General features: G+C 40.3%; 1 protein-coding gene across 6 annotated transcripts in view; it reads left to right on the top strand.

Annotated features, from left to right (window-relative positions):
• LOC124305499 (sodium/calcium exchanger 1) overlaps positions 1-26704 on the top strand; it is a 1112430-nt gene that overhangs the window by 719947 nt on the left and 365779 nt on the right. For 4 of the 6 annotated variants that reach the window (XM_046765025.1, XM_046765026.1, XM_046765028.1 and 1 more), the window contains one exon: positions 6081-6239. In XM_046765025.1, coding sequence (XP_046620981.1) covers positions 6081-6239 — 159 coding nt within the window. Of the gene's footprint in view, positions 1-6063; positions 6240-6767; positions 7166-26704 lie in introns of those variants that run through there. The other 2 variants (XM_046765029.1, XM_046765033.1) reach the window with 2 other exon arrangements.

Consider the following 26704-nt stretch of genomic DNA (forward strand, 5'->3'; position numbering starts at 1 on the left):
GCGTCGAAATAAGTGCTAAAGTCTTGTTGTATTTTACATTCTCAAAAAGTTGTATGTTGTGAGCAACGGTAAGCCGTCTGAGCATGTATTGTAAGCCTGGATTCAAGACATTTTTGATGTTTGATAATTGTATGAATAAAATCCAATTATCTGTACGTCATCATTGTTATCTATTACCAGAGTGTTGTTACGTGCTCCAAAACTCTATTTAACGAATAAAAAGAAATATTGAGCATCGAGAGTCAACAGTCATTACATTACCTTTCGTATCCTCAAAAGCTTTGTGCAATGCGATTCAATCGCCTTTGCGTTGCAACATTTAACATCGTCGACAGGGTGCGGCCGATGCGTCTGTCTTTTGCTGCTACCGTGCGGGAGCAGTAGAAAATCCATGAAGAATCTTGTTTTTCATACATAACTTAACTTGCATTACCCAATTAAATTGTATTTTTATAAAAACCTCTTACCGTAGAATTTCAAGTTTTAATTTCTTTTTTCATCTCTTCGGACTTTATTCCTCATTTCTGTTTTAAACTTCGACAATCACAAATTTTTCTGAGCACTCTACGCGAACTCGTTCATTTTTGCTGAAAATAAACCTTTGCCTGTCTGTATTCTTCGAGAAGGAAATAACTTGTGTTTAATTGAGTGACATCGTCACTTTTCCTGTTAAATTGCTGAGATTCCTTCACTCTAAATCAATCATTTTTACATATAATAATTTTTCAGACTCCAGGTAAATCCTGTTCATTTATTAATTTCGACTTTTGTTCGAATTAACATCAACTTTCGTGATTCATGCGGTCCATCCAATTTTGAATAATTCCCTTAATTTATTATTCGAAATTTATTCATTAAGTCATTATCCTTTCTAAGGTCAGATTCGATGGTCATAAGTTATGTTATGTTTATTGAGGTTGAGTTCGTTTTGCGCTCGGCCGACTAAGGCGCTGTAGGTTTCTTTGTGTTGTCAACGTAACTGTCTAGTGTAAAACATTAGCCGTCTCAGACTCATTGTCCCCAAGTGTACCTTCGATTGTACATTCAGTGCAATCAGAATACCCAGTCCATTCAAAACAAACGACGTTGCCGGAGTATCGAGTAAAAAGAACTTTATACTACACCTGTACAGCGTATCCTGGAACAAAAATCCATTTTCACACAGATCTTGAGCTTCTTGACTAAAATATCGCATGAAATTGCTGGCAACACTAGATTTTTCATTGCCATAATATGCTTCAATCATGAATACGTCATTAAACTTAATGATTGATCCCAGAATCGGCCATTAAGAATCCATGGACGACTTTGATACAGGGAGACCATCAATATCAATGGCTCACTAAATAACGGTATGTATTTCAGTTAAATAGTTGGAATTGAAGATATGAAGTTGAGCAATGTAAACGATATATATACTGTATGACATTACATGAATATAAGCTCGCCCGCGAAATAACGTATGGTATATTGTATGCAGCATGTAGGTGCGAGACCATTGCACACCAAGATGGTAACTGAGTCTAGATCGCTATGGATCTTAAAGGCTACGGCACGAGCATATGTGCTTTCTTATGGTAATTGCACGTCGGCAGAATATGGTACAGAGGGGGTACAGCCGTAATTATGGGCTGGGACGTAACAATACAATTCTAAGAAAAAGAATAAATCAACATTAATTTCTAATCAGGATTTTTCGGTACCGTTCCTGTTCTCAGTTTTACCTGCGTTATTGTAAGAGCATTTCAAGTTTTTATAAACAGTTTATAAAACATGGCACTTTGTCTAAGATTGTTCTGAGTTACGAATTCTTATTCAAAGGCGCTTTGCCGTAAAGATTCTATCTTTTCAAATTCGAATGGCTCGTATATTCCAAGCTTAAGTGACACAGTGGAGCGGTTTGCTATCCAACAGATTTGACAATACGCGTGACTCATTGTCAGAGGTGTGCTTCACTGCCTATTGGTGACGATCGTTCTGGGGCACCTCTATGTATACCAAAAACCAGATAGTCAAGCGCAGTCGCAAATTGCCACGTTCGTCGTTCGTTCTCGTTAGTCTCGATCATTATTGGTATTTCCGGTCTTGTTCGGCAGTGTCCTAATGTACCGGAGTCAACTGTCGGTGTATTGGTATCGGTCAGCTGGTCAGTACAATATATTGTATTCTTAAGCGGGATACCGACCCGGCTACCAGCTATATCATCGCAAAATGCTGTGTCATTACTACGAAATCAATTCACTGTTTTTTGAACTTGCAGTCAAATTCAATTTAAAAAAAGGTCTAGCCGGTTAAGAATGATGAATATGCCCCCACCAAATTTTGTGGCACCGGTTTTTTCCCAAGTTCCTCACCTAAAAAAAAAATTTAATGCAAAATTACAGCTTTCTACATCGATTTCGAGGGGTTTTTCTGATAAAGAAATGTGTTTTTTCAATTTTTTCGGTTATTAAATACTAAAAGGCGACCGAAAAATCTGAAAAAATTCTGAAAAATCAAAAACATGTTAACATTTATGGAAAAAATATTTGCAACTTTTTTTATGCTAAAGCCTATTATTAATCATCGAATCTTCCTCTAAAAAATATATTTTGTAGTGTATATATTCTGCTACTATTATGACAAAAATTGACGTGATTCTATTATTGATTTCCTGCGAATTAAAAAAAAAGTCCCAAAATTCGGCCTGCAACACATTGAAAAAAGAAAAACGACAATATTTCACATTTTTTGATGAGAATCTATACATAAATCGTTCTTTGGGTTTAATTGTTGGGTGATCATGGTTGGAGTAGTTGTGAGACATAACAAATAGATGTAATCAGTAGGATTATATTGCTAATTGGAGTTTATTAATAAACGTTATTGGTATAATAAGTGTAATTTGAGTTTCCATAAATGTCATTGATCAAGCATTAACTCCTACTATTTATATTGCTACATATTTAATCTTCATCTCTATCACTGTTGATTACGGCATTGACCTCTTCTACATCAAAAAGTCCTGTGAGGATTTCAGATGGTCTTATGATTTTCGATAGATATCGAGCATTAGATAGATAATAAACGATCGCAGCAATGTGTGAACAGCAACCAACGGTTCGTTTGCCATTTGGACAATCACAAGCATAACGGCGAATTCCAGAAGATCCTTCGGAATCACGAGTATAATCGCTGTAGCATTTATAAGTTTTGCTATTAATGTGTCTCGACCTCGCAAGAACTTGAACGATTGCGTGATTTGCATCTTCTAATCTCTTCAAATAATTGAGTGCAATATTTTCATCCTCGTCCATCATTTCAGCAAGGTAAGATACTACTTGAGATAGCTGGTATGAACCAGTGAAGAGTATCTTCAATTCCTTTTCGGTCAGCTCCGGGCAATCAAGCAAATCAGCTGATGCTAATTGTTGAAATTGCGTTTTTCGGCGATTCCAACGCTCCAACTCTGCCTCTTGTGCCAATGAATTCTCGCTATCACGCCTAGACTTCATTTGCTCAATAATATCATCCCTGATGCCAACATCAGAATTCAACCTCTTTCCAAAGATATTATTCAGATAGCAAGCAATCCTGAAGAGTGATTTTGGGAGAAGTTTATTATCTAAAGAGTGATGAATTAGCTTATATTTCTGGTCAAGGATGCCGTGAACTGTTTCGACCACCCAACGAACTTTTGTGACCCATCGAGAGTTGTCCGACTCTTCAGTTGTAAGCTGACTACGTTATCCTTTTAATGCTGGCATGAGTACTTTATATTTTCTCTTTTCTAATTGCTGCACCACATCTCGGAATCCTCGATCAACTACACAAATGTCACCTAGCCTCATGATTCGTTGAAGACCATTCGGATTGTCTAGCAGTATTTTAATTATTTCGGCATCGTTTTGAGTAGCGTAAAAAGGCCCTTCCATCTCAACAATGTACCCATTCATCGTGCAAATAGTAAAGGGTTTACATAATGGGACCTTTTCCTGTCCAGAATACGATTTTCGTTGATAGTTGTTGTTCGTACTCTGCTGATGCCGAATGTAAGTTCCATCAAATATTAGCACTAATTGGTCCTTGAGCTCATACAGGTTCTTAACTGTATCCGAAGTTTTATGTTCCACAAGATCATCCCTTGATTCGCTAAAATATTCAAAACCCTCTGGTAAAATATATTTCTTAAAAGAGTTTACGACTTCTGCACAATAATCTGAAACTTGCTGGTCACGATCAAGTCCTAGTACAAATGCAATTATAGTATTCGAATTCCCAGTCCTCATTTTAAAAAGAAACACTACCAATGCTTGCAAAATGTTACGGGTCTTGGAATTCCTCATCGATTTCATTTTCCCAGACAGCTCATTCAGATTTGCGTAACTAAGACCAGTCAATACTTCCAGACGTTGATCAGATAGAGTACCATCCCTAATTTGATGCTTTAATTCTTGGCCATTCGACAAGTCATTAAGGAAAAACGTCAAGTCTGATACTTTAATCATACTGTTACCAGCATGTATTTTCAACGCAGCTAGGTCATCTGAATAGAATTTTTTTTTCATCAGATGAATTGGGCAACAACGATTTCCCTGAGGAATGAAGATCTTTCTTTCCTGGAATGCTTGCAATCGAGCTTCAGAAGGGACAGTGACGATTGGTGATGATGAGTAAAAAGAAAACAGTATTTGTGAGTTGACACTACCCGTGGAAAAGGCAGTTCTACCAATTCGACATTGACTGGCTCCTGCACTACAAATGATGGGTCGCCAGTAGACGATTGTGATAGAGTGTTTGTGGAACTTTGTGAAGGTATCACTGTAGAAGATTGTTGTGAAGAAGTCCTTTGAGACGTGTGTAAAGAAAGTAAAGATGTCTGCGTTGGCAACTCATAGAGGTCTGAATGTTCATCATCAACTTCTGGCATAGAACATTGGCGAGATCCACCAAACTCTGTTGCTTGTTGTGATCCTGATGCTCTTGAGCCAGATATCGATAATGATTCGGTGCTATGTCTATTACTTTTGCTGTATAGAATCAACCTATAATGATCGCAGAGAATATCCCCAAGTTTCAAGACTTTGCCTATTCTTACAGAGTATTCCGAACATTTTCCATTATCGTTTATTCTTTTTCGCTGTCCCTTTAATGCGCTAAGCATACGAGAACAGTATGCACATCTCGTCGAATCTGTTGTTGAATCCGAGCTTACTTGAGGCGTTAACATAGTGTATTACTGATGTTGATCAATCGCTCATAAGTTATTCTGAAACCAATAACTTGAAATTAAGATGTTGTGTGGGTGCATAACTTCTAGTATGAAAATCTAGTTTTCACTGCGAGACCCATGCTTAATGATGGACGAAACATTGATAAAATTCTTACCAACAGCACGGCTATTTTTGTTTCATTCTTTGTCTCGAGTATCGTATAGAATGGATAGAAATTCATACATTTGTAGCTAAGCACTGACTAGGACTTACACTGAATATTCTCACTGAGCAGATCATAGTTGACGAGTTGAAATCGTGAAGTGAAATGACTAAGCAGGCGCGTGAGCGCTCCGCTTATGTGTTTGTATTTACGTTCGGAAACATATGCGGCGTTTCGCTGAGTGATGGGGGATGCACAACACGGCGTAACCGTTACGTCGAGAAGGTTCGCGCACCTCGTTTGCGCTGTTTGGGGAATAGAAGTTTCTTGCGCTCAGTTGCGCGCTGTATCCCGAAAAGTCGATGCGCATACCGTGCGTGCACCACACGCCGCTTGAAATGGCCCGATTAAAGAAAGATTTACAGTATTGTTCATCACACTTTATAAAGGTGGAAAAGACCACGCATGAAAATGATCGAAACCCTGATCATTTGTGGGTATTTCCCTGACGTAAACCTTCATCAAATGACATGGCCCGAGTTATTCTGCGATAAATTTTTCTGGCACAACGATCAACAAAGCTCGTGAACCAATTCGTGTTTTCATACTAATTGTTACATGTTTCCAGGTCTTGATCTTTTGATTTAGAAACTTTTCTCGTTTTCACCACGATACAAAAAGAAAATAACTGAGTGATACAAGAAAAAGGTTTTCTCGTGTTTCAGATATCGCTGGTGGATACCTGTGCTTTGTTACAAGCATAGTTGGCATCGGTCTGGTGACAGCAATCATCGGAGATGTCGCATCCTACTTTGGCTGTACCCTAGGCATAAAGGATTCAGTCACTGCAGTAGTCTTCGTGGCCCTAGGTACCAGTATCCCAGGTAAATTGTCACATATTCATCTGTATCTGTGATATTGACACAACAGAGTTAATTTCAGAATGTAATTTTGATAAGTAAATCAGGATTAAGAAGGATTTCCGACTTTCACAATGCCTGTCTTCGAAATATCACTCATACATGCGTTTTCAGCGCAAGAAGATTCTTTTTTTTTTAAATATTGTTGCGTGTATTTGTTGTGCTTGACATGAGTGTGAGGTATGAACTCTAGCGCTCATGGAAGGATGTTGCGATTTACGTACCCTTCCGTGATCGCGTGTCTATAGGTCACGAGGATTAGCAGATCAGCTTTCCTCGGTGTCAGTCTTCGAGTGTACCTCTATCGCGATACAACGTTGTGTATCGTCTAGAGTCACTCTATGTACATTGATAATAAAGTTTATTTTCTGTCCGCGTTTCACGCATCTATATAACGTGTGCAACGTTTCTTTAAAGAACCTCCCCTCTCGCGTTTAATCAAGATTACAACTTCATATCGCAACAAATGTGAAACATTGTCTTTTGTTACAGGTGTAGAAAATTAGTAATTTCAGATAATTGTGAAGTTTTCGGTGTGAGGCGCAGAGGCAAGTGTTCATAAGAACACAAGAGCGAAATTGGTGGGACAAGCCGATGACAAGGGCTGCAATCGCACGAGTACTATTTTGATCCATTACGATTTAGTGATAAAACTGAATTTCTGTAATTTTTAACCCCATATCACTCATGAAAATTATTCTCTTAGTTCACTCTTGTGTGTTTATATCATATGAATTTCTGATGTGTTATTATTGAGTGAACGGAAAAAGTTTATTTCGTTAGTTTGCTTTCATGCCATCTAAATTTAAGAAAATTCAAGAATAGTGATGTATTTACGGTTGGCATAAGCCGTTAGATAGTAGAAAAATCGCCGCTTGACTGTTTGGCAAATATACTGCAAGCTTGGTAATAAAGTTAAGTAAAAATGTACAGCATTCCAACCAACTTATATACAAACATGACAAAGATTTGGCACTTTTTCCGCAGCTGAATCGACTCTCCGGAAAATAATCCCAAATTTCAGATACTTGCCGGCCGCGTAGGCTTTGTTGGACCAATGATTTTTACTTCACCGGCAAGTCAGATCTATCATATCAACGCATCCTACCTCACTGACTGCGGGTTCACTGATCGTTATAGCTGCTCTGTTACAATACATCCTTTGCCAGATGTGACTGAAATCTCTACGACGCCCGATACAAATGAGAGCACGTTTTGAATTCCGGGTGAAAAAGAACACGTTTCAGATTCCGGGTGAAAAGAGCACATTTCAAAATACGGGTAAAAAAGCGCACGTTTCAGATTCCGGAGAAAAAAGAGCACATTTCGGGTCGACTTGAATACCAGCACGTTTCGGGTTGACTCGAATACTAGTACAATTGAGGTCGACTCGAATATCAGCACAATTCAGGTTAAATTAAGGCAGTAGTCTGCTTTAGGAGCCGAAAAAAAAGCGTTTTTTCAACAATTTTTTTAAAAGGGAAGGAAATGATTGCGGTAAACGAAATTTTGAGACGATAGTATATTATATTCAAGCTTTAAAAAACAATTTTTATTATTACAAATTATTGAAATTTAGTTTTCATAAGTTCCTTTTCTATATGAACTAAAAAAATACCGAAGAAATGACGAAATTCCAAATTTTTTCGAAGTTTGAAAAAAAAATTCACTTTAAGTTGCAAAACAAGTAATTTAAATAGTACTTTTGTCCAACTTTTTTAGTTCAAATAGAAGATAATTCAATACTGAAGCTAGATCACTTTGGTTTTTTTCGATCGGACATATATTGTTTTTACTATCGCCGGCACCGTTTTCCAAAACTTGTGAAAATGAAAACTCGAGAAAACGGGCTGTAAAGTTTTCGGTCCAAAAAAATGTAAGTTTTTGGATACTTACACTAATTAGATGTTTAATCGGCTATCCCCGGGCCATACAATAATCCTTGCTCTTCTTCAAAAAACTCGTTTTGACGGAGGCTTTCCGATCTTCGAGCTGTACGAGCCTCCTTGCTGGAAAGTGATGCGCCCCGGTTCTCCCGCGTTATGCGCTCAGCATCGACGGTGTCAGCAAAATTTTTGCATTGCTGCCCGATGACAATATCGAGGAGCTGCATCGTAGAAAGCACAGCTGAATAACCTTCGTTGAAAATGCCTGTAGCCATATTTGCTGCTATTTCGACGATTTTATAGCCGTTTTTCGTCACTGTGCACTCGTCCCCGTAAGGATTGCTATTTAAGATTCCAGTAAAAGTTTTGGAGTCGCCATCGCCGATATAATTACTGTACATAACTCCGAATTTCTCGACGGATCTCGAAAACATCTCTGTTATGGAATCTACCTCCATCTTCCCAGACGAACCTGTATGATCTGAGGAGCATGATTCTTTATGATCCTCATACCACTCCTCAAATGCATCTTCATCCAAACTATTTTTATGTATGGTACACGAATGACAATAACCACTTTTTACAGTGAGATCGATTACTTTGCCACTGTAGTATCCGATGAGCGTTGTGACACCGTACAAAGAAGTATAACCGCGCTTTTTCCATGATCCATCGCCCGAAACCTTCAAATGATTCGCAGGTCTTCCATGTTCAACGTTTTTTTCTTTCTCTTCCGTGACGGCTTTTTCGCAGGTACTCTCGAACAGTGTCTTCGACGCTGCGTACAAATGCTCAACGATTTGTTGATAAGTAGATTTTGTAAAACCTGCAGAAATATCCATAGGGCCGCAGAACACGTTTATTCCTTCTCGTCCGATACCAAGAAGCCTCATAACAAAAACAATCCGTCTGTTGATTTCGTAGCCGGTATTTATAAATGGTCCTGACTGGATTTCGCGTCGACCACACATACACTGAACAACAATTTTAAATCCTAGGCCTCGATGACCGCTTTCTGCAAACGTTAATTTTTGTTTGCATGATCTGCAAATTGCGATTTCCGAAAGAGCGAGAAACACCGATATGAATTCAATAATGCGGTAGCAGTGCGATGAATGAATAATGATATCATCGCTGCTTGCTGCCTTCAACTTTTGCTCACTGCGACTCGTGTGTCCGTCGTCCGATGATACACTGGTAAAACGATTGCCGTGAAATTTTCGCTTTCGCGGTTCCGCAGCACGCTGTCTTTTACATCGATCACCTTTCGGGTAGCTTGACATTTCGATGTGCGCTCGGCAAAATCAAAAATGAAACTGAAAGCTGACGCTACAAATAGCAGTGTAGAAGCCGATTCCGAGAGCTATAGTTTACCGTTATATTGTATATCGTTATCCCAACAACTACTCAACACAGACCTTCTAGAACCTCCAAATAATATTTCAAAGGACCGTTCAATCGTTTCAGGTATATACGAGTATAGTCAAACAATAGAATACACGAAGGGGCGGAGCGCGCGCGCTCGGGTCTGCCCGAGCATTCGCACCTGCTCGACGCTGGCCACTAAAACTGATCTAGCTTCGAAAATATGTCGAATTGGCCTCTAAAATTTTGACCACATATTCTTGGACAGTTTTGGAATAGATTTAAGACAAAAACGAAAAATCGATTTTTTGAAGCCTGTAAAGCAGACTACTGCCTTAAATATGAGGAAGTTTCAGATAGGTTAATTATAACTTTGGAAATTTATAATTCTCTAAAAAACCTGATATAATTTTAATATTCATGTTGACACTGATTTATTACCCAAATCACCAAAAAGACTGTTGATCTTGATGAATAATATACAGTATAGTGAAAATTTAGAACAATTGGCAAAAAATTTTACGCATCATGTTATATCATCATTGTATAAAACTATGTAAACTATGTATCAGCAAACAGAACGATTTGTTTCAGAATAATAATAGCCATCGTTAAAATCGTTAGATAGAACATATTTTAGGTGAAAAAATTAGTAATTCATACGTTGTTTTTTTTTATTTTGTATTTCTTTTTTTTCAGTCAATTTTAATTTATTCGCTAATACGGAAGGATTATTTTAAATACTGATGTGATTGAATAAATTCACATGAAATTTTTATACGAATAAATTTTTTTTTTTTTTGATCGTTATCAATATGAAGATGAGAGTTCGTCGAAATTCCGGTCAGGAAGAAGAAGAATTTAATACTTTGAAGGACGTGAATATAAAAAGAGTCGACGTTTCGGCCGGGCCCTGCCGACCATCCTCAGGAATAAATTCTATAATAATTAACAAAAATAGGATGCTTCAGCATAACAGATCTGAATTGAAAGCAAGGAATATGTTTAAAAACAATATTTGTTGTTGTACAAAATTAGGTGAAAATTAAACAGTTTCAAGAAACTGTCAGAATGACAGTTTTAGGTTAAGTGTCAAAATTTGAAAATAGGTTAATCAGAGGAAAAAATTGGTTGATGAGCAATACAAATATGTCAGAAAATGCTTATTAATAATTTAGGAAATGGAATTGGGAAAAGATCAATTAATTTTGAAAAGATTACTCACAAAAAATGACGACCAGTACATGCTTAGGTGTTGTTAGTTGTACAGCATTTCGGATGGAAGTGAAGGTTAGCGGGAATCGATCCGTAAATCTATGTTGATCACGTGTGAACTTGATCTATGTTCGAAAGTCACGGAGTACAAAGGCAGTGACCAATCGGAGTGAGGGGCGCCAATGATTTGAAAACACGATAATGTAAACTAGAGAATGTTAGAGTATAGGTGGCTAAGATGTTCAATATCTGTACGTTTGTTAACAGAGTTCCTTTTGTTCTTAAAGATATGGATCATTTCTTTGATGATACGTTTATACCAATTCGGTTCTGTAGCTAGGGTTATAGAGTTGTTGAAGTCGAAATTGTGACCCAGGGTCAAAGAATGATCTGCTAAAGCGCATCTGTCTGTGACATGGCATTTAATATTAGAACGATGACCAGAGATTCTGTTTTTTAGGTGTTGTGACGTTTGTCCAATATAACTCATGCTACAGTCTCGACATGGTATTTTATATACACAGTTAATTTTCTCTAAATTAGGAGTAACAGATTTCAGATGAGAAAACAGAGACAGTTTGGTAGTATTAGATATTCTAAAAGTAATTTCAATTCCCTCGTCATTAAGAATTTTTTTGATTTGGCTAGATAGATTTTCTATATACGGTATAGAGATAGAGTTTTTAAATTTATCATTAACATCAGTTGGATTGTTGGAGTCTACATTCCAATCAATCGAGTTGTACATTTTTTCTATTCTATACTTTTTGATATCATTGATGAATTTTATAGGGTAGTTTCGACGAACTCTCATCTTCAATCTACCTCCTGGTCACAAACTTCTTCCCTAAAGTTATCAATATGATTTATCCAATTATATTGTCATGAAAATCATTAAATTCGAATAGTATCAATATACGATTGCACATTGATTACAAGTAATTTTTTTTTTTTATCATTTACTTCCAACTTGGAATCGTAGGCTTGTGGGACTTCGTATTCATCAAAATAATTCAATGGATATTTTTTTTTCAGTACAACCAATGTTTTTGCGATATCATCTAAACTATACTTCACAGTGTAACGCTAAATTCTGTTACCCGCAGATGAGGACTTACCGTTGACACTTTGGCGCGATTCTCCACTTACTCAAAATCAAAAAAAAAAAAAACAATACGAAACAATACGGAAAATAACTAGAGAACTCATTGTACGGCTGGCTAGGCTCAGGTATTCACACGAACTGGTAGAATGGCGGTATTCAAGGCAGCTGACAATAATTAAAGAAATAAAGAAAATAAAGAAATGAAGGATGAACTCAAGTCAAGGAAAATGGACAGGTCAATCAGTTATATATTGTCAAGTAGGTTACAGGTTAAAGATAGACAAATTAAGTGGCAACGATAGTGGAAGTTAATAAAACAGGCAATAGTCGTCCACAGAAATTTCGATAGAATTGAATCAAACGGTAGCATTGAAATGAAAGACGATAGTTAACAGCGAAATATGAATGTAGGTCGGAAAAAGCGATATAATGCAAGAATTTACTGAAAACTACACGTCATTGGGCGATGTGATATTATCCAAGTAGCAAAGGATGATGCTACGCGAATTATTATTCTGTTACTTGAAAACGAGAGTGAAAACTTTATTGTAATCGATAGAAAACAAAATGAAGATAGCTCGGGAGATAGTAACGGAAGAATAATATAAATTTGCTATAGATTCTGACCAGTATGAAAGATTGACATTCATTAATATTTTACAAAAATCGGTATCGTAGACCTAAGACTAGAGTTAACGGTAAAGTACAAGAGACAATTTACGAGGAAGTTATCCATAAACGACAGAATCAATCAGTTACAATATTCAAGAATTCGAGGAATCACACACAGAAATCTCAGTAGTTAGGATACTACTACTACTACTACTACTTGTATCCAGATTCCTACCTTACCGACAGTCGGTATGTCACCACCGCGATGGTAAGCCTTACCCGCGATATTGTTACCGACTGTTACCATAGATGGCGCCACCTGTATTTTTGCCCGATTTCATCGACAGACAGTTTGACAGTGAAATTTTTTCCTAGTGAGATGGGCAGCGATTTTGATTATTGCTTAGTTAGATAAGCAGCCGTTTTGATTTTTCCCCCGTCAAACGCTGCCCACTACCTGCTGTTGCGTTGACCGATTTTTTTCCCATCACATGCCACGCGTTAATTAGGGTTGGGTGTGCAGGTTTTTGATTTTTGCCTAGTCAGATGGGCAGCCATTTTGATTTTTCTCCCGTCAATCGCTGCCCACTACCTGCTTTTTCGTTGACCAATTTTTTTCTCGTTGCGAGTCCCACGCTAATGGGGGTTGGAGGTTTGCAGGCTCGGACCTATTTGCCATAAACAGTCGTAAACCCCAAAAACGGTATGTGCGCAAATCATCCGGTCAAGAGTTGGCAAAACAAGATTTTTCCTCCATCAAACACCGCCCACTACCTGCTTTTCGTTGACCGATTTTTTTTCCCATCACAGGCGTTACGCCGATTAGGGATGGGGTGTGCAGGTTCAAACTTGTTCGCTATCAAATTTTTTTTATTCCCTGATGACTGGAGGTGGTACAAAGCTTGGACCTCCCACCAGCCCCCACCGCCACACCCAAATTCGTGCGATCTATGGATATATTAACTCCATGCATCCGAATACTCGTCAGTCTTCTACGATACGTGCAAGTGAAAAGTTCTACAAAGTTCTGCTTATATCAACATCGAAGTCATGGGCTCCGAAACATACTCCAATCTCGTCAAGATGATGAAGAATGTGCACAATTTGTTGGATGAGCTGCACTTTTCTGTTACCCTTCGCCGCGGGGGCTTCAACATTTGTCGAGTTGACCAAGTATATTCAGCAGAAGAGAGCGGTGGTGAACGTGAAAATCGAGGATGCAAGATGCCTTCTCTGGTCCGTCACAGCAGCGCTCCACCCAGTCTACGCCAACGCTGGGAGGACTATTCATTATCGTTACTATATTTCCGAGTTGGACTGTACAGATATCAAATTCCCTGCTACTCTACATGATGTGAAAAAGCTTAAGAGATTGAATAATTTGCAAATCAATGTATATGGGGTAAAATCTGAAACCGTCTCAGCCCATGCTACAGCTGAGAAAAGCGTCATCGTGCCAATTTATTTGAGTAAAAATTTGAGTACCGCGAACATTAACACGATTCATCTTCTAATGGTAGAGAGTAATCCGAAAGACGAGATGACTGGCGAGTTTGCACCGGGATCCCACTTTGCTTGGATTTAAGATCTTTCTCGTTTAGTGAGTAAACAATTGTCTGTTAATGAACACAAAACATTTTCATGTGACAGATGCTTGTGTCACTTTACGGTGAAACACACCTACGACAACCATCGACAAGATTGCATTATGTTAAATAAAGTGCACATGGAATTTCCCAAGTCTAGAGATTTAACATTTTCAAATTTTCAAAACAAAAGTACCGCCCCGTTTGTCCTTTACGCCGATCTTAAATGTATATTAGAGTCTGTACCGCTTAATGAATTCCAGAATCACGTCTCAAACCGTAAAACACAAGATATTCAAAAGCATATCCCGCACAGTGTACCATACTACGAACATTGTTCGTACGACGAAACTTTATCAGAGTTCCACGGTAGACGCGATGCCGATTATATAGATTGGTTTGTCCGACGGCTCAAGGATTTATCGATTCAAATAGACTCACGCATCAAAAACATAATTACGATAAAGTTTCTCACCCAAGAGCAACGCGATCGTCACATGCGTGCAAAGAATTGTTATATTTGCGAAAAGCCGTTCACCCCTGAGGAGAAAAAATGTCACGATCACTGTCACTTCACGGGTAAATATCGCGGTCGTGCTCATAATCGGTGTAATTTAAATTTCAAAGTCTCCATAACAATTCCCATAGTTTTTCACAATTTAACCGGTTGCGATTCTCACTTTTTAATAAAATCTCTTGCTTCAACTGTTAAAGGCGAGACTGATCTGCTACTTATGAATAGGGAGCAATATATATCCATCACGATGCGGATCAAAGGGTCGATGATGAGCTTTAGAATTATCGATTCCTTTCGTCTTATGGCCAGCAGCATCGATAAACTCTCGTCATATTTCGCCGATGCCGATAAACATATAACACGTAAATTCGACAATAATCCGACTCAGTTCAGTTTGATAACTCGCAAAGGCGGTTTTCCCTATGAATACGTTGATTATTGGGAGAAGCTTGATGAAACTCAGCTACCCGCAAAGAAGCATTTCTACTCTCAACTCACCGATTCGAATATTTGAGATGCTGATTACGAGCACGCGGAAACTGTTTGGAATGAATTTAATTTAGAGACATTAGGTGCGTATTCGGAGTTACATTTGAAGACGGATGTTCTTTCGCTCGCAGATATTTTTGAAAATTTCCGCGCTAGCTGCTTCAAAACATATGATTTAGATTCGTTGCACTACTACACAGCGCCGGGACTTGCCTTTGACGCGATGCTCAAATACACGGGAGTGAATTTACAACTTTTAGACGTCACAGAAATGATATTATTCATTGAAAGAGCCATTCGAGGCGGCGTAGCGCAGTACTCTAACCGCCATGCTCGGGCCAATAATAGATTCATGGGTGAAGATTTTGATCCAAACAAATCGGAGTCATACCTCATGTATTTTGATGTGAATAATCGGTACGGTGCAGCTATGAGCGTGCATTTACCAATCGGCTCGTTCAAGTGGGAGTATGAGCATGTCGATATAGGAAACCATACAGACGAGTCACCAACCGGTTACTTTCTGAAGGTAGATTTGGACTACGCTGTAGAACTTCACGAGGATCACAAAGACTTACCTCTCAGTCCGTAGCCAGGTAGTAATATCGCCAAACTCGCGACCACCCTTCACCCCAAAATAAGATATATCCTACAGTATAGAAATTTGAAGCAATGTTTAAGTTCAGGCATGAAATTAACGAAAGTACACAGAGTTTTATAGTTTGCACAATCTCCATGGCTCGAGCGTTACATCATGCTCAACACCGACATGCGCAAGCAGTCCAGGAACGAATTTGAGAAAAACTTTTATAAACTCATGAATAACGCGGTGTTCGGCAAGACTATGGAGAATGTACAAAATCGCAAAGATGTTAAATTGGTCACAAAGTGTGAGGGAAGAGGTGGTGCGAGAACGCTTATTGCCAGACCAAACTTACGTAGCTGTACCGTATTTAACGAGGATATAGTTATTATCGAATTGGATCGCGTGAAAGTTTGCTTCGATAAACCTATTCACTTAGGTACATCAATTCTAGATCTATCAAAAATCATTCTCTATGATCTTCACTACAATTATGTAAAAACCAACTTTTCGAACAAACAGGTCAAATTGTTGTATACCGACACAGACAGCCTTATTTATCAATTTAACGTATCGAACATCGACGATATTATCAAACGGGATGTGAATGCAATGTTTGATACCTCTGACTATCCGCCCGACAATATCAATGGTGATTCTCTTAAAAATAAGAAACGACGAGGGTTATTGAAGGATGAGAATAACGGTAAAAGTATGACCGAGTTTGTGGGGCTGCGAGCAAAGCTGTACACATTACTACTAGGGATGAGGATAGGAAAAAATATGGCAATGGCGTAAAAGTAAGTAAACGTGCCAAGGGTGTAAAAAATTTAACAATAAATGGCATCACGTTTGATGATTACAAGCGCTGTCTGATGGCTTACCAAGAGTCGACCCTTTCCCAGTGTTTAATAGGCAGTAAAAAACACGAAGTCAGCATGATCATACAAAAAAAATTGGCTCTGAGTTGGCAAGATGACAAGCGGCGAATGATACTTGGACAGACCGACACTGTACCTTGGGGGGTTCCCGCAACTCCCCAATAGCTACAAAACAGAACTGTTGTAAATATCTGCGTTTGACGCCTCGAAAGATCCACAATCAGGCGGAAACGGACGACGACGACGACGACGACGACGACGACGACGACGACGACGACGACGACGACGACGACGACGACGACGACGACGACGACGACAACGACGACGTTGTTGTTGATGATATGTTACACATGTATCCATAAGGGAAGAGAATGTGGAGATATTCTGTATAATTTAATATTTTATTGTAATTCTGAAAATACTGTGACGTGGATTTTTCCCGCTCCTCGGTCACTCGGAGAAAATGACCGAGAACTCACTGCGTGAACAATAATTTGGCGTCCACGATGTACCCTGGATCCAAAAACAATATCGCGAAGTTTTTTTAGGCGCCTGGCGTTATTAACACGCCTCGAAATCGTAAATGCGCTATACCTCGGCAATATACTAGGTAGCTCAGGAGCGCGGAGAGGGGAGAGGTAATTCTTGGGTAGAGAGAGAGATGCAAAATACGCAATTCCAACACGTTATTTTACTAAGCAATGATAGACTCAAACTAATATATATTTTTTGCCAAGGATAATACAAACAAAACAAAATAAAAAAAAATAATAGGTCAAACGTCGCTCATTGCGACTCAAAATACAGACTGGGAGATAATAATTCAACAGTCGCTCTTCGCGATTCAAAATGCCAAACAATGACGACACTAATTCATAATTCGCTATTCGCGATACGTACTCAAAGGCTCAGATTAAACAAAAAACAATAAATAACACAAAAGAAGAAAAAAAATAACTAAATCTAGACAGCTTCTCATGCCTACATGCGCAAGTTGCTGCTTTGACGATAACAATAACTCAAAACTAAAACAAAATTTGACTCGACGCGCTAACCGCGTTTGTCCTCTTCTAACTACTGCGCTAATCGCCAACTTAACAATAAACCGCTAGACAAAAACTAAACCAAAATCAAAATCGGCGCGCTAATCGCGATCATTAATGAATCTAGAAAATTTTTTTAGCTTACGTGCGCTTATCGCCACCTTACTAATAAACAATAATTCATAATCTAAAACCAGAATTTGGTTCGACGCGCTAACCGCGACCAATTAATAAATCTAGAAACCTTCTTATTCGTGCCTAATTATAACGTATCATTACGCATCCGAGCTCAAGTCGTAATCGCCATTCCCGAAAAGTTCGCAAACCGTCTCGCTAATCCGAGCGTCTACGCACGATGATACACGACCTACTCCAGAGGTGACACTTTTTACATACGCAAACTCGACGAGACCCTGTGCGGCGGAATTTGGCTACACTCAATTTCAAGCCGAAATTGACTCAACGCGAAACCGTGACTCCACGCGAGACTCTACAGGAACCAAATTGACTATACGCGTTATCGCGAAAACTCAGGCTACGGCCATCAACAAGGAGATCGGAAAACAAATTTCGAGTGCCATTCTAACTCAACAAGGGATTGACCAACCGTTTACCGATGCGCCGCTCTAAATTGCACTCGAAACGCGTTCGCAAAGAATTGATAGCGCATACCACTTCGCAACCACATCAAAAAGTCTCCAACCCCAGTTTCAGCCTTGACACGCACTACTAAAATCTTTTCCTTCTCTCTTTTTCGGAACTTGACTGTCTCGATCTGTCGCCAGGACTCAAGTGACGAGCTTTGCTAATCGGAGCCGCAATTCGAACATGCCTCGAACACAGGCGCTATCCGTCGTGGAAAAAAAACTTCCGCTCTAATTGGTGTTCTCTTTACGAAATTTTTATAGCCTAACTTATCGCTATTGTTAACTCTCGCTGTTGCCGGGTGCTGATTGGCGGTCCAGTCGCCGATATCCCGTAGTTGAACAGTGGCGTGGTGACGACTTTGCGAGGTTGCCTGACGTCAGCGTGGTGAGGGGAGGCTACGGCTGGCTGGCCACCAACGGGAGTCTCTTCCGCCTTGGGTTCCCTCGCGGCAGAGCTCTACGTTGACGCTCTTTCCGTGGCCTCGCGTGTCGCGAAAATTGTCCTCTCTCGGAGTATCGGATGCGTGACCTTTGCCCTGGCGCTCTTTTTCAGAAGGATTAGCGGTCTGATCCGCGGGATCCCTAATTTTGAGTCCCATCTAGGGTTCGGGGAGCCGTTTAAAACGCGCATCCGAAATGCCACGTTACAATACATACAAATTACATTACATGTCTGCTTTATTTATCCAACTATTGTGCGTACTATCGAATCTCAACCATTTCATATAGAGCTAATTTCCCCGTTCGCGCAATATTTTCTCCACCAGGTAGCCATCGGGGTATTTTACTTTACTGAGCTCCTCCTCGTAGAAGCCTCCTTGGATGGGGTGATCTTGATAATCGGTAAGTTTGTAGGTGGGTTGATTGGAATTTTTCACCTCACTCACAGTGAATATTTCAGTCGTCCAATTGGGTGTATAGCCTTTTTCGAATACAATTTTGTACTTGCTGATTCAAACTCGATTGCTCACACTGAATTTCCGCGCCCATCACTTCGTTTGATTTGCCGAGGCTTGTTCACGCTACGATACAGCTGGTTTTTGTCGTCCACGTTGAAATTCACCAGCGTCATCAGTATCGTGCGATGCTTCGTATTGTTGTAGGATTTCATCAAATCGCTCAAAATATCAATCCACTTCTGAAATCCTCGGAGAGTAAACCGCTTCGACATTTCATTTTTCAACGTTCGGTTGAAACGTTCGCATATCGAAGCCTTCAGAATGCTAAATGTCGAATACATGTTGATATTGTGCTGTCTTGTGAGAGCCTTGAATTCACTGTTGTAAAATTCTTTGCCCTGATCGACGCGTAGATGTTTAGGTATGCGGTTCGGCATCAGTACCGTTTTCATGGCAGCAGTCACATCTTTCCCATTCTTGGATTTTATAGCCACCGCCCACGCATACTTGGAAAACATGTCAATGATTGTGAGCAGGTATTTGTATCCCGTGTTGTGTGAACTGTATGCGGTCATATCGACGAGATCAGCTTGCCAGGTCTCATCCAGTCCACGCATATCTACGAATCGGCGCGGATAGTTGCGTCGAGCCGGTCTGTGAAGTTCAGCAGCTATTACCGCCTTCATTGTTCCCAACTCTTTATCTTCCAGTTTTTCGAATTGTTGTCCAACCGCTTTTGATCCTAAATCGATACAAATTCCCTGCTGGCTTGTTCCAGCGTCGGTGTTGCTTAAATCCCAATATGTTTGATGCGACTCAGCGCAATATCAATCATTCTGCTATTTATGCGTAGTTGTTTCAACTGCTCGTTGTGATTATGCATGAATCTCCCAAAATTTGATTAAAAAGTATCCATAATATCCACAGCCATAGACCGTAAAGCAGTATTGAGAACTTTTAAGGAAACAGAATCGGTGGGGTGCTGCGAATCAGCTATGTTATATGTATAATCGTTCACCATCCAGATCGTACTGATTGTCAGGGGTGATTTTGAATCCAACACCAGGTGGCCCACGAACGAATTTTATATCACCACGTTCCAAATGATGTCCGAACATGTCTATGCTCATCGTTAGACAGTCACTGAACGAATGACGATTTTATGCTGATCTGCTGCTAATAAACGATTCCGGCTTCCCGCAACTCTCCGATAATAGCCACTATTCCGTTGGTAAGACTGGTATTACCTGCAGCCTGTGACGCCATAAGCAGCCGGAGACGATCTACAAGTTCATTCGGATCATCCCAGTAAACGTAATCAACATCTTGCCCCTCCTTTCGCGCAATCTTATAGTCGGGTAAGCCTTTACCTCATTTTTTCGGCGAGCTGACGTGTTGTGCAATAAAATTTCTACACTTTGTGCTTTTTAAATTGTCTCTAAGGCTACCATCGGCTTGGTAACGTTTTCGATGCGCATTTGTTATCGTTACAATTTTTATGTAATTATTCTTGTCCGCGTCATTCACGATCGATGCATCGGGTGATTTTTCAAACAATAATTTGACTAATACTGGTGTCTTCTCATAACTTTTATCACCCACATTGATCAGATTATCAATGAAATTAATTGGCGTATCACCTATCATTATACCATTTGTCAACTTTCGAACACCGTATGTGGTATCCAAATCCCTCTTTTTGTTTGTCCCTGACATTTCCAAATATCGCGCCATGGAATCCGTTGTTTTCTTCATCGGCGTACTTGTAATGGAAATTTCACCAAACTTCAGTGTTTTATCATTCGCATCTATGAAATTCCCCTCGTTCATATCCTCATCCTCCTTATCGTCGTTCCCGGTACTCTACTCATCTTTTTCTTCTCATTTTTCCATCGTGACATCCAGTAGTTCCGTTTTAATATCCTGTTTAATATGCTGCTGCTGCTGCTGCTGTTGCTGCTTCGAGGTATCCACCAATTCTTGCAACGGTGTTACTAAAGGCTTGAATACCTCTCCCATAAAATGTTCGGCCTGGCCGTGTTTATGTCCAACTTGATCATTTTGTGCTTCCGACGAATCATATCGCTAGCTTTAGATATTTTACTCAATGTATCGCTATGCTTTCAAATCTTGGAGCTCTCCATGTTGACGACTTCATGGCCACGATATAACTGTACGAAATTCAGTTAGTTTATGCTCATAAAGCAGTAAAACCCCTTCCTACATCTCCCCCCATTGATTTCGCTATCCTTGTCAATTACGGTAAAACTGTCATTACCGTCATTCCAGCATGCCAGGCACAAGTCCTTAAATTGCTGATAAGTCATGTCTGTATCCACATGAGCGTTGTAGATATGCTTCAGATTCATTCCATCCTGCCCTAATAGCACCAATAAGTTTGCATTGTCACGCACTAGGTGTTTTGGAATGCGCGAATACGTTTGACTTAGATAAAAGCTCTGAATGTCGCGATGTCCACCCATGCTGAAGTATGCTCTGCTATTGTCTTACTTTTCACAGGCCAAATCATCGAAAATCATAACAGAGTTGGGGCGAACATTTTCCGGTTTTACAACCTCATCGTTCTCACGGAACGGGAAATAACCCACACCCCGCACGGGTTCTAGTAACTTTTACAAAAATGGATACTTTGGTTGGATGAAAGATTTCGGATAGACGTAGACATTTTTGAAACGCAATCCATTGCCAAGGGTGATGGGTAAGAGAAGAGCGTTAGTTTTACCACAATTCGATGGCCCGCAAAAAATTGCTGTCACGGTATTTGGCAAGAATTTTCCATTTTGTTTTTCTACTTTCCTCTTTCCACGTCGAATCATTTGATCGAAATTCGCGACAGCTAGTTTATCGGGTGATCTTGAAATCTCATGATGCTTCGTTAGCATGACAACGAGTACTAAGATGATGGGATATAAATCATACCTTTTATAGAAGTCTCGTTAGTTGTTACCCGACTATGAGGACGTGCACACGAAAGAAACGCGGTAGTGGTTTGTTAAATAAAATCATTAATCATCTCCCAGTTGAATTGCACGTGCCGGGGTATCAGTACTGCGGACCCGGAACGGAATCAACCAAGAGGTTGGCTCCAGGTGATCCAGGTATCAACCCTTTGGACGCTGCGTGTAAAGACCACGACATTCCATACGCAAAGAATCGTAATATCGCAGCGTGAAATCTTGCCGATAAAGTGCTCGCTGGAAAGGCTTGGAATCGCGTCGTGGCTAAGGACGCTAGTGTGGGTGAAAAGGCGGTAGCCTGGGGAGTCACCAACACCATAAAAGCTAAATCTAAACTCGGAATGGGCTTAGCTGCGAAGCGTTCGATACTTGAAGTGGCTGCGAAGAAGAAGAAAAAACTTGGAGCTAGTGCGCAGAAGAAGAAACTTAGAGCGGGCGCGCAGAAAAAGAAATTCACAATGGGCGTAAAGACTAAACAGCAGAAGAGGGCAATAAATCTCAAATCTATCATTAACGCTGCAAAGGCAACAATGCATCCGGGTTATAAAACCATCAAGTCGGCATTGGCGGGTGCTCGTGCGGCCGCGCGGTGGACTGAGAAAAATGTTTGTATGCCTCGCGTTATACCTATGCCTGATAAAATCGGCGGCATCCTGCCGTTTCTCATTCCAATTCTGGCCGGTCTAAGAGCTACTGGGAATCTAGTGGGTGGTGCTGCGGGTATAGCTAAAGCCATCAACGAAGCTAGTGTCAACAAACATCGGTTGAACGAAACCAAACGGCACAATACAACAATGAAGGCGATTGCGTTAGGCAAGGGATTATACCTGCAACTTCAACCGCAGCGAAACGGACCTGTACTCACGTCCGGCAAAAACTAATGAAGCTACCACACCGAGCTATCACTAACATTGATTTACACAAATATGCTAAGGAAATGAAGATTTCACATTTTCGTAGTGTTTTCATGCGGACTAATTTGCCAGAATCTGAACCGAAGAAGCGAGAAACTGCAATTATTAATCTCGATGATGAAAACGGGCCTAGAACACATTGGGTTGCGTATAAGAAAAATGGTGACGATGTTGTGTATTTCGATAGTTTTGGTGATTTGCAACCGCCTAAGGATTTGATGAACTATCTCGGTATCGGTAACGTCGAATATAATCATAGAAGATACCAGGAGTATAATACTATCATTTGTGGTCACTTGTGTCTCAAATTTCTCAGCCAACGGATATAAAAAGACAAGTGTCATATGAGCAAGCATTGGTCATGCCGAAATCGTTGACGTTCACACTGTCAGGCACATCCTCCGTGCTGGAAGCTCAATATTTTCCTCGAATCGAGCTATCATCTAACAAGTAGACCTTACAGGTTGTCACTTACATATTTGAATGAGTTTCAGATATGTTGTTGAGGGACTCACCCTGAGTACCTGAGTACAGGGATTTTTTTCAACGACTCATAGTTTCCGAGAAAAATCGTACGGAAATTTAACTCGTACCTATTATACCGGTAAAGTACAACAATTTCCAAGCAAGCGAGCGCAGTCCAGTGGGCAAGGTTCACGGCTCCGACTCTGGCGGTCCCGGGTTCAAGTTCCGCGCGATACTTTTTTTTTTTTCTCACGAAATACAAATAAATTGAATGAACTGTGCAAAATCGTCTAATTATTAGTTATTATTTCATTTATCATTATTTTTAGATTTTTTTTATTTTTTTTCATTAAAAATTTTATTCCTTCAATTTTTTTCATCGTTACGGGGTAGATTGCGTAGGCTCCGATGAGCGGTAATCAGAGTTTACTCCACGCCCAGCTAAGGTGTCGTTTGGCTATTATAGGGTCCGTTCACGTCGACTATGCACTCGCGTGCTACTACTCCCAGTGCAGGAAGTGAATGGAATAGAAAGGGATCGGTTTCAAGGAAAGGTAAACGATTTAAAGTGTATGATTGTTTATGAGTAGACAATGTCCCGTTTCCTTGCGACGTTGGTACGATACCTGACGAGGGTGTAAGTCTCGTCACCCCTTTGGTGGAGAAAAGGGGATGTCACGCCAAACGGGAACCCGCGCGCCAACTTAATATTGCGTGGTGCTTTATTTTGAGAAACTTAACGCTTTATTCACGTGTATGGTTGTTACACCGAAGATTGAGAAGGATGAAGAAGTTAATGAGTCAAATAGTGGATGTGATGTTACTCGTTCTGTGGTTGTTGCTAGACTGGCTTCCGGGATTGACAATTTCGAGATCCTTGGAGAAGAAGGCGTTGACGCTTACTTCATTACTCGAATATTATGAGACCGATGATTGGTCAAGCAGACTGGAAAACCCAAGAAGGAGATCACCGATCACGAAAGAGTGGTAATTTAAATTGCCAGATGGAAAATCTGACGAACATACCAAGAACATAAAAAATGTGCGTAGCCTCAAAACGAGGATGCACTCTATAATAAAACTATATTGCTGACAGCTGGCACGCAGACTAAAAAAGCAGAAGTTGTTGGATATAGTGTGCCAGCTTATCAGACGAAGGGTTTATGTCCTTCGTTTATGGCGGTCAGGTACGAAAGCATGTTTCGCATCTGACCTTCCATCGGGTGAAGATTTGGACATAAACAGAAATCATTGAAAGACCTTACAAAATATATTATGCTAACTGTAGTCTATTTAGCCTACATGCTGCTTGGTACGCAACAGACAATGCAACGGAGTCGGTCAAAGGAAAAAGGTACGGTCTTGGTTTAGAGGGATAGGTGTCTTGTTTGAGCGCTAGGATGGATCTGCCTAGTTTAGCGGGATGTAGAAGGCAAGCTAGCCGCGAGTTACGGGAGAACCTATTGACTCGCGAACGATAAGAGTAGACTACAGAGCGTAAGGTAACTAAGAGCGTGGGGAAGGAATAAAAAGTCTGAAGGACGTAACATGCCCCCCCTTGGGACAGAACATTCGGTGGGGGTACGGAATAGGATGTTCGGAAGGAAGTGGAATGCCATGAAACGTACTTACTCACTTACAGAATATAAAGAAAGGTCTTGAAATACAGCGCCTAGATGTTAGTGCGCGTTTAGTGGGTTAGTATACATTTGAACAAAGTTTTTCTAAATGACATCTTATAAATGTGGTGGTATATATGATAGATATTGTGTATATTATAAACGAAACTTATGCAACATGCTGATGATTATATTATGGCTGCAGATTATTACGGGCAAAATAAGGCAATGAAAGAATATGATTGCTAATAGCGGAGGGCTTAGCGCCAGACTTCGAGTGGTTCGAAGCTATCGTTAAGGCTTCGCTCGGGGGGCAATTTACGCAGCTCAGATATGCCTAGATCCGTCATTTCAATTTCCAATCGGGTCCGGAGCAGCGACGAAGAGCGAGGAGGCAGGTCATCGGGAAACGGTATTATTTTTAGGTGCGGGTGGTGAATGGCATGGCGCGTAGGAATTTGGGGTTTTGTACGACGCGGGTGAGGGATATGTTTAAGGCTGGGAATAATTTGTTCTGGTCATAGAATTTTAGGGTGTACGATACCTTTTTGGGCGAAGAGGATAGCGTCTACTGAGCTGGAGAGGTCAAGTTGATATTCGTTCAAGCGTCGGTCTAGGTCAATAAGTCTGGTAAGTGTGCCAATTTCAATTTATTGAAATAGACGATTTTAGATTTTCGGGGGGTAATCCAAATTTCAGCGTTAATATTGTCAATTATACGTTCAATCGTATACACTCCTTTATAGTGGTCGTCGAATTTGTATCGGGTTTCAATTGGTAGATAAACCTTTTGACCTGCTTCGGAATTTTGGCTGTTTTGGTACGGTCGTAATACGTCTTGGAACGATGCTTTGCTTGTTGCAGGTTGGACGCGGCGTGTTTTCGTATGCTGGATAGATTAGCGATTAAATCTAGAAGGAAGGAATCGTAGGAACGGGTATGCGCGCTGGCAGGGTTCGCGTCTGTTGGGAGTCTGGCTTGAGAGCCAAAAATTGGTTGATGGGGGGTGAAGTCAGTACCTTCGTGCTTCGCGGTGTTATAACAAAAAATAGCAAATTGCACCGAATGTCCAGTCCGGCCAAGATAATCCTCAAGTTAACTAACGTGTAGAAAATGTCGTCAAGTCTGCCCGGATCTGATTGGCGTGGTTTTACTATGAGGGTAAAGATGTATTTGCTGTTTTTCAACCGAGTTTCAATTACATCAGATATTTCTGGATTCTGGTTTTGAAAGGATTCCATGCTTATCAGATTTTCGTGTATCAACTGTTTTTCTAGTCCTTCTGTCCAACGACAATTAGCTGATACGAAATGAGCGTAATTGTCGCACAACATGAGAAGTCCGTCATTAGTTTCGGTTACGTTGGGTGTTGGTAATATGTCATTTTGATTTTGTATGAAGTAATCTAAGCAACAAAAGTTGTCATTGTCATTATGGGGATGGTCCGGTTTTCGCACTTCGCGATTGTTGCGACCTTGTGAGCATGAAGGTGGTAGCGTTGCCGTAGGTACAACGGAGGCATCGCTATCCGTGTCTTCAACAGCTGACTCCGGATCATGTGTCACGGAGTCACTCTCCATAATATCAGTTGGGTAGCGCGAGGGAGTAGAAACCGGAGCATGTCT

This window comes from Neodiprion virginianus, chromosome 5, assembly GCF_021901495.1.
Source record: "Neodiprion virginianus isolate iyNeoVirg1 chromosome 5, iyNeoVirg1.1, whole genome shotgun sequence".
Taxonomy (NCBI): domain Eukaryota; kingdom Metazoa; phylum Arthropoda; class Insecta; order Hymenoptera; family Diprionidae; genus Neodiprion; species Neodiprion virginianus.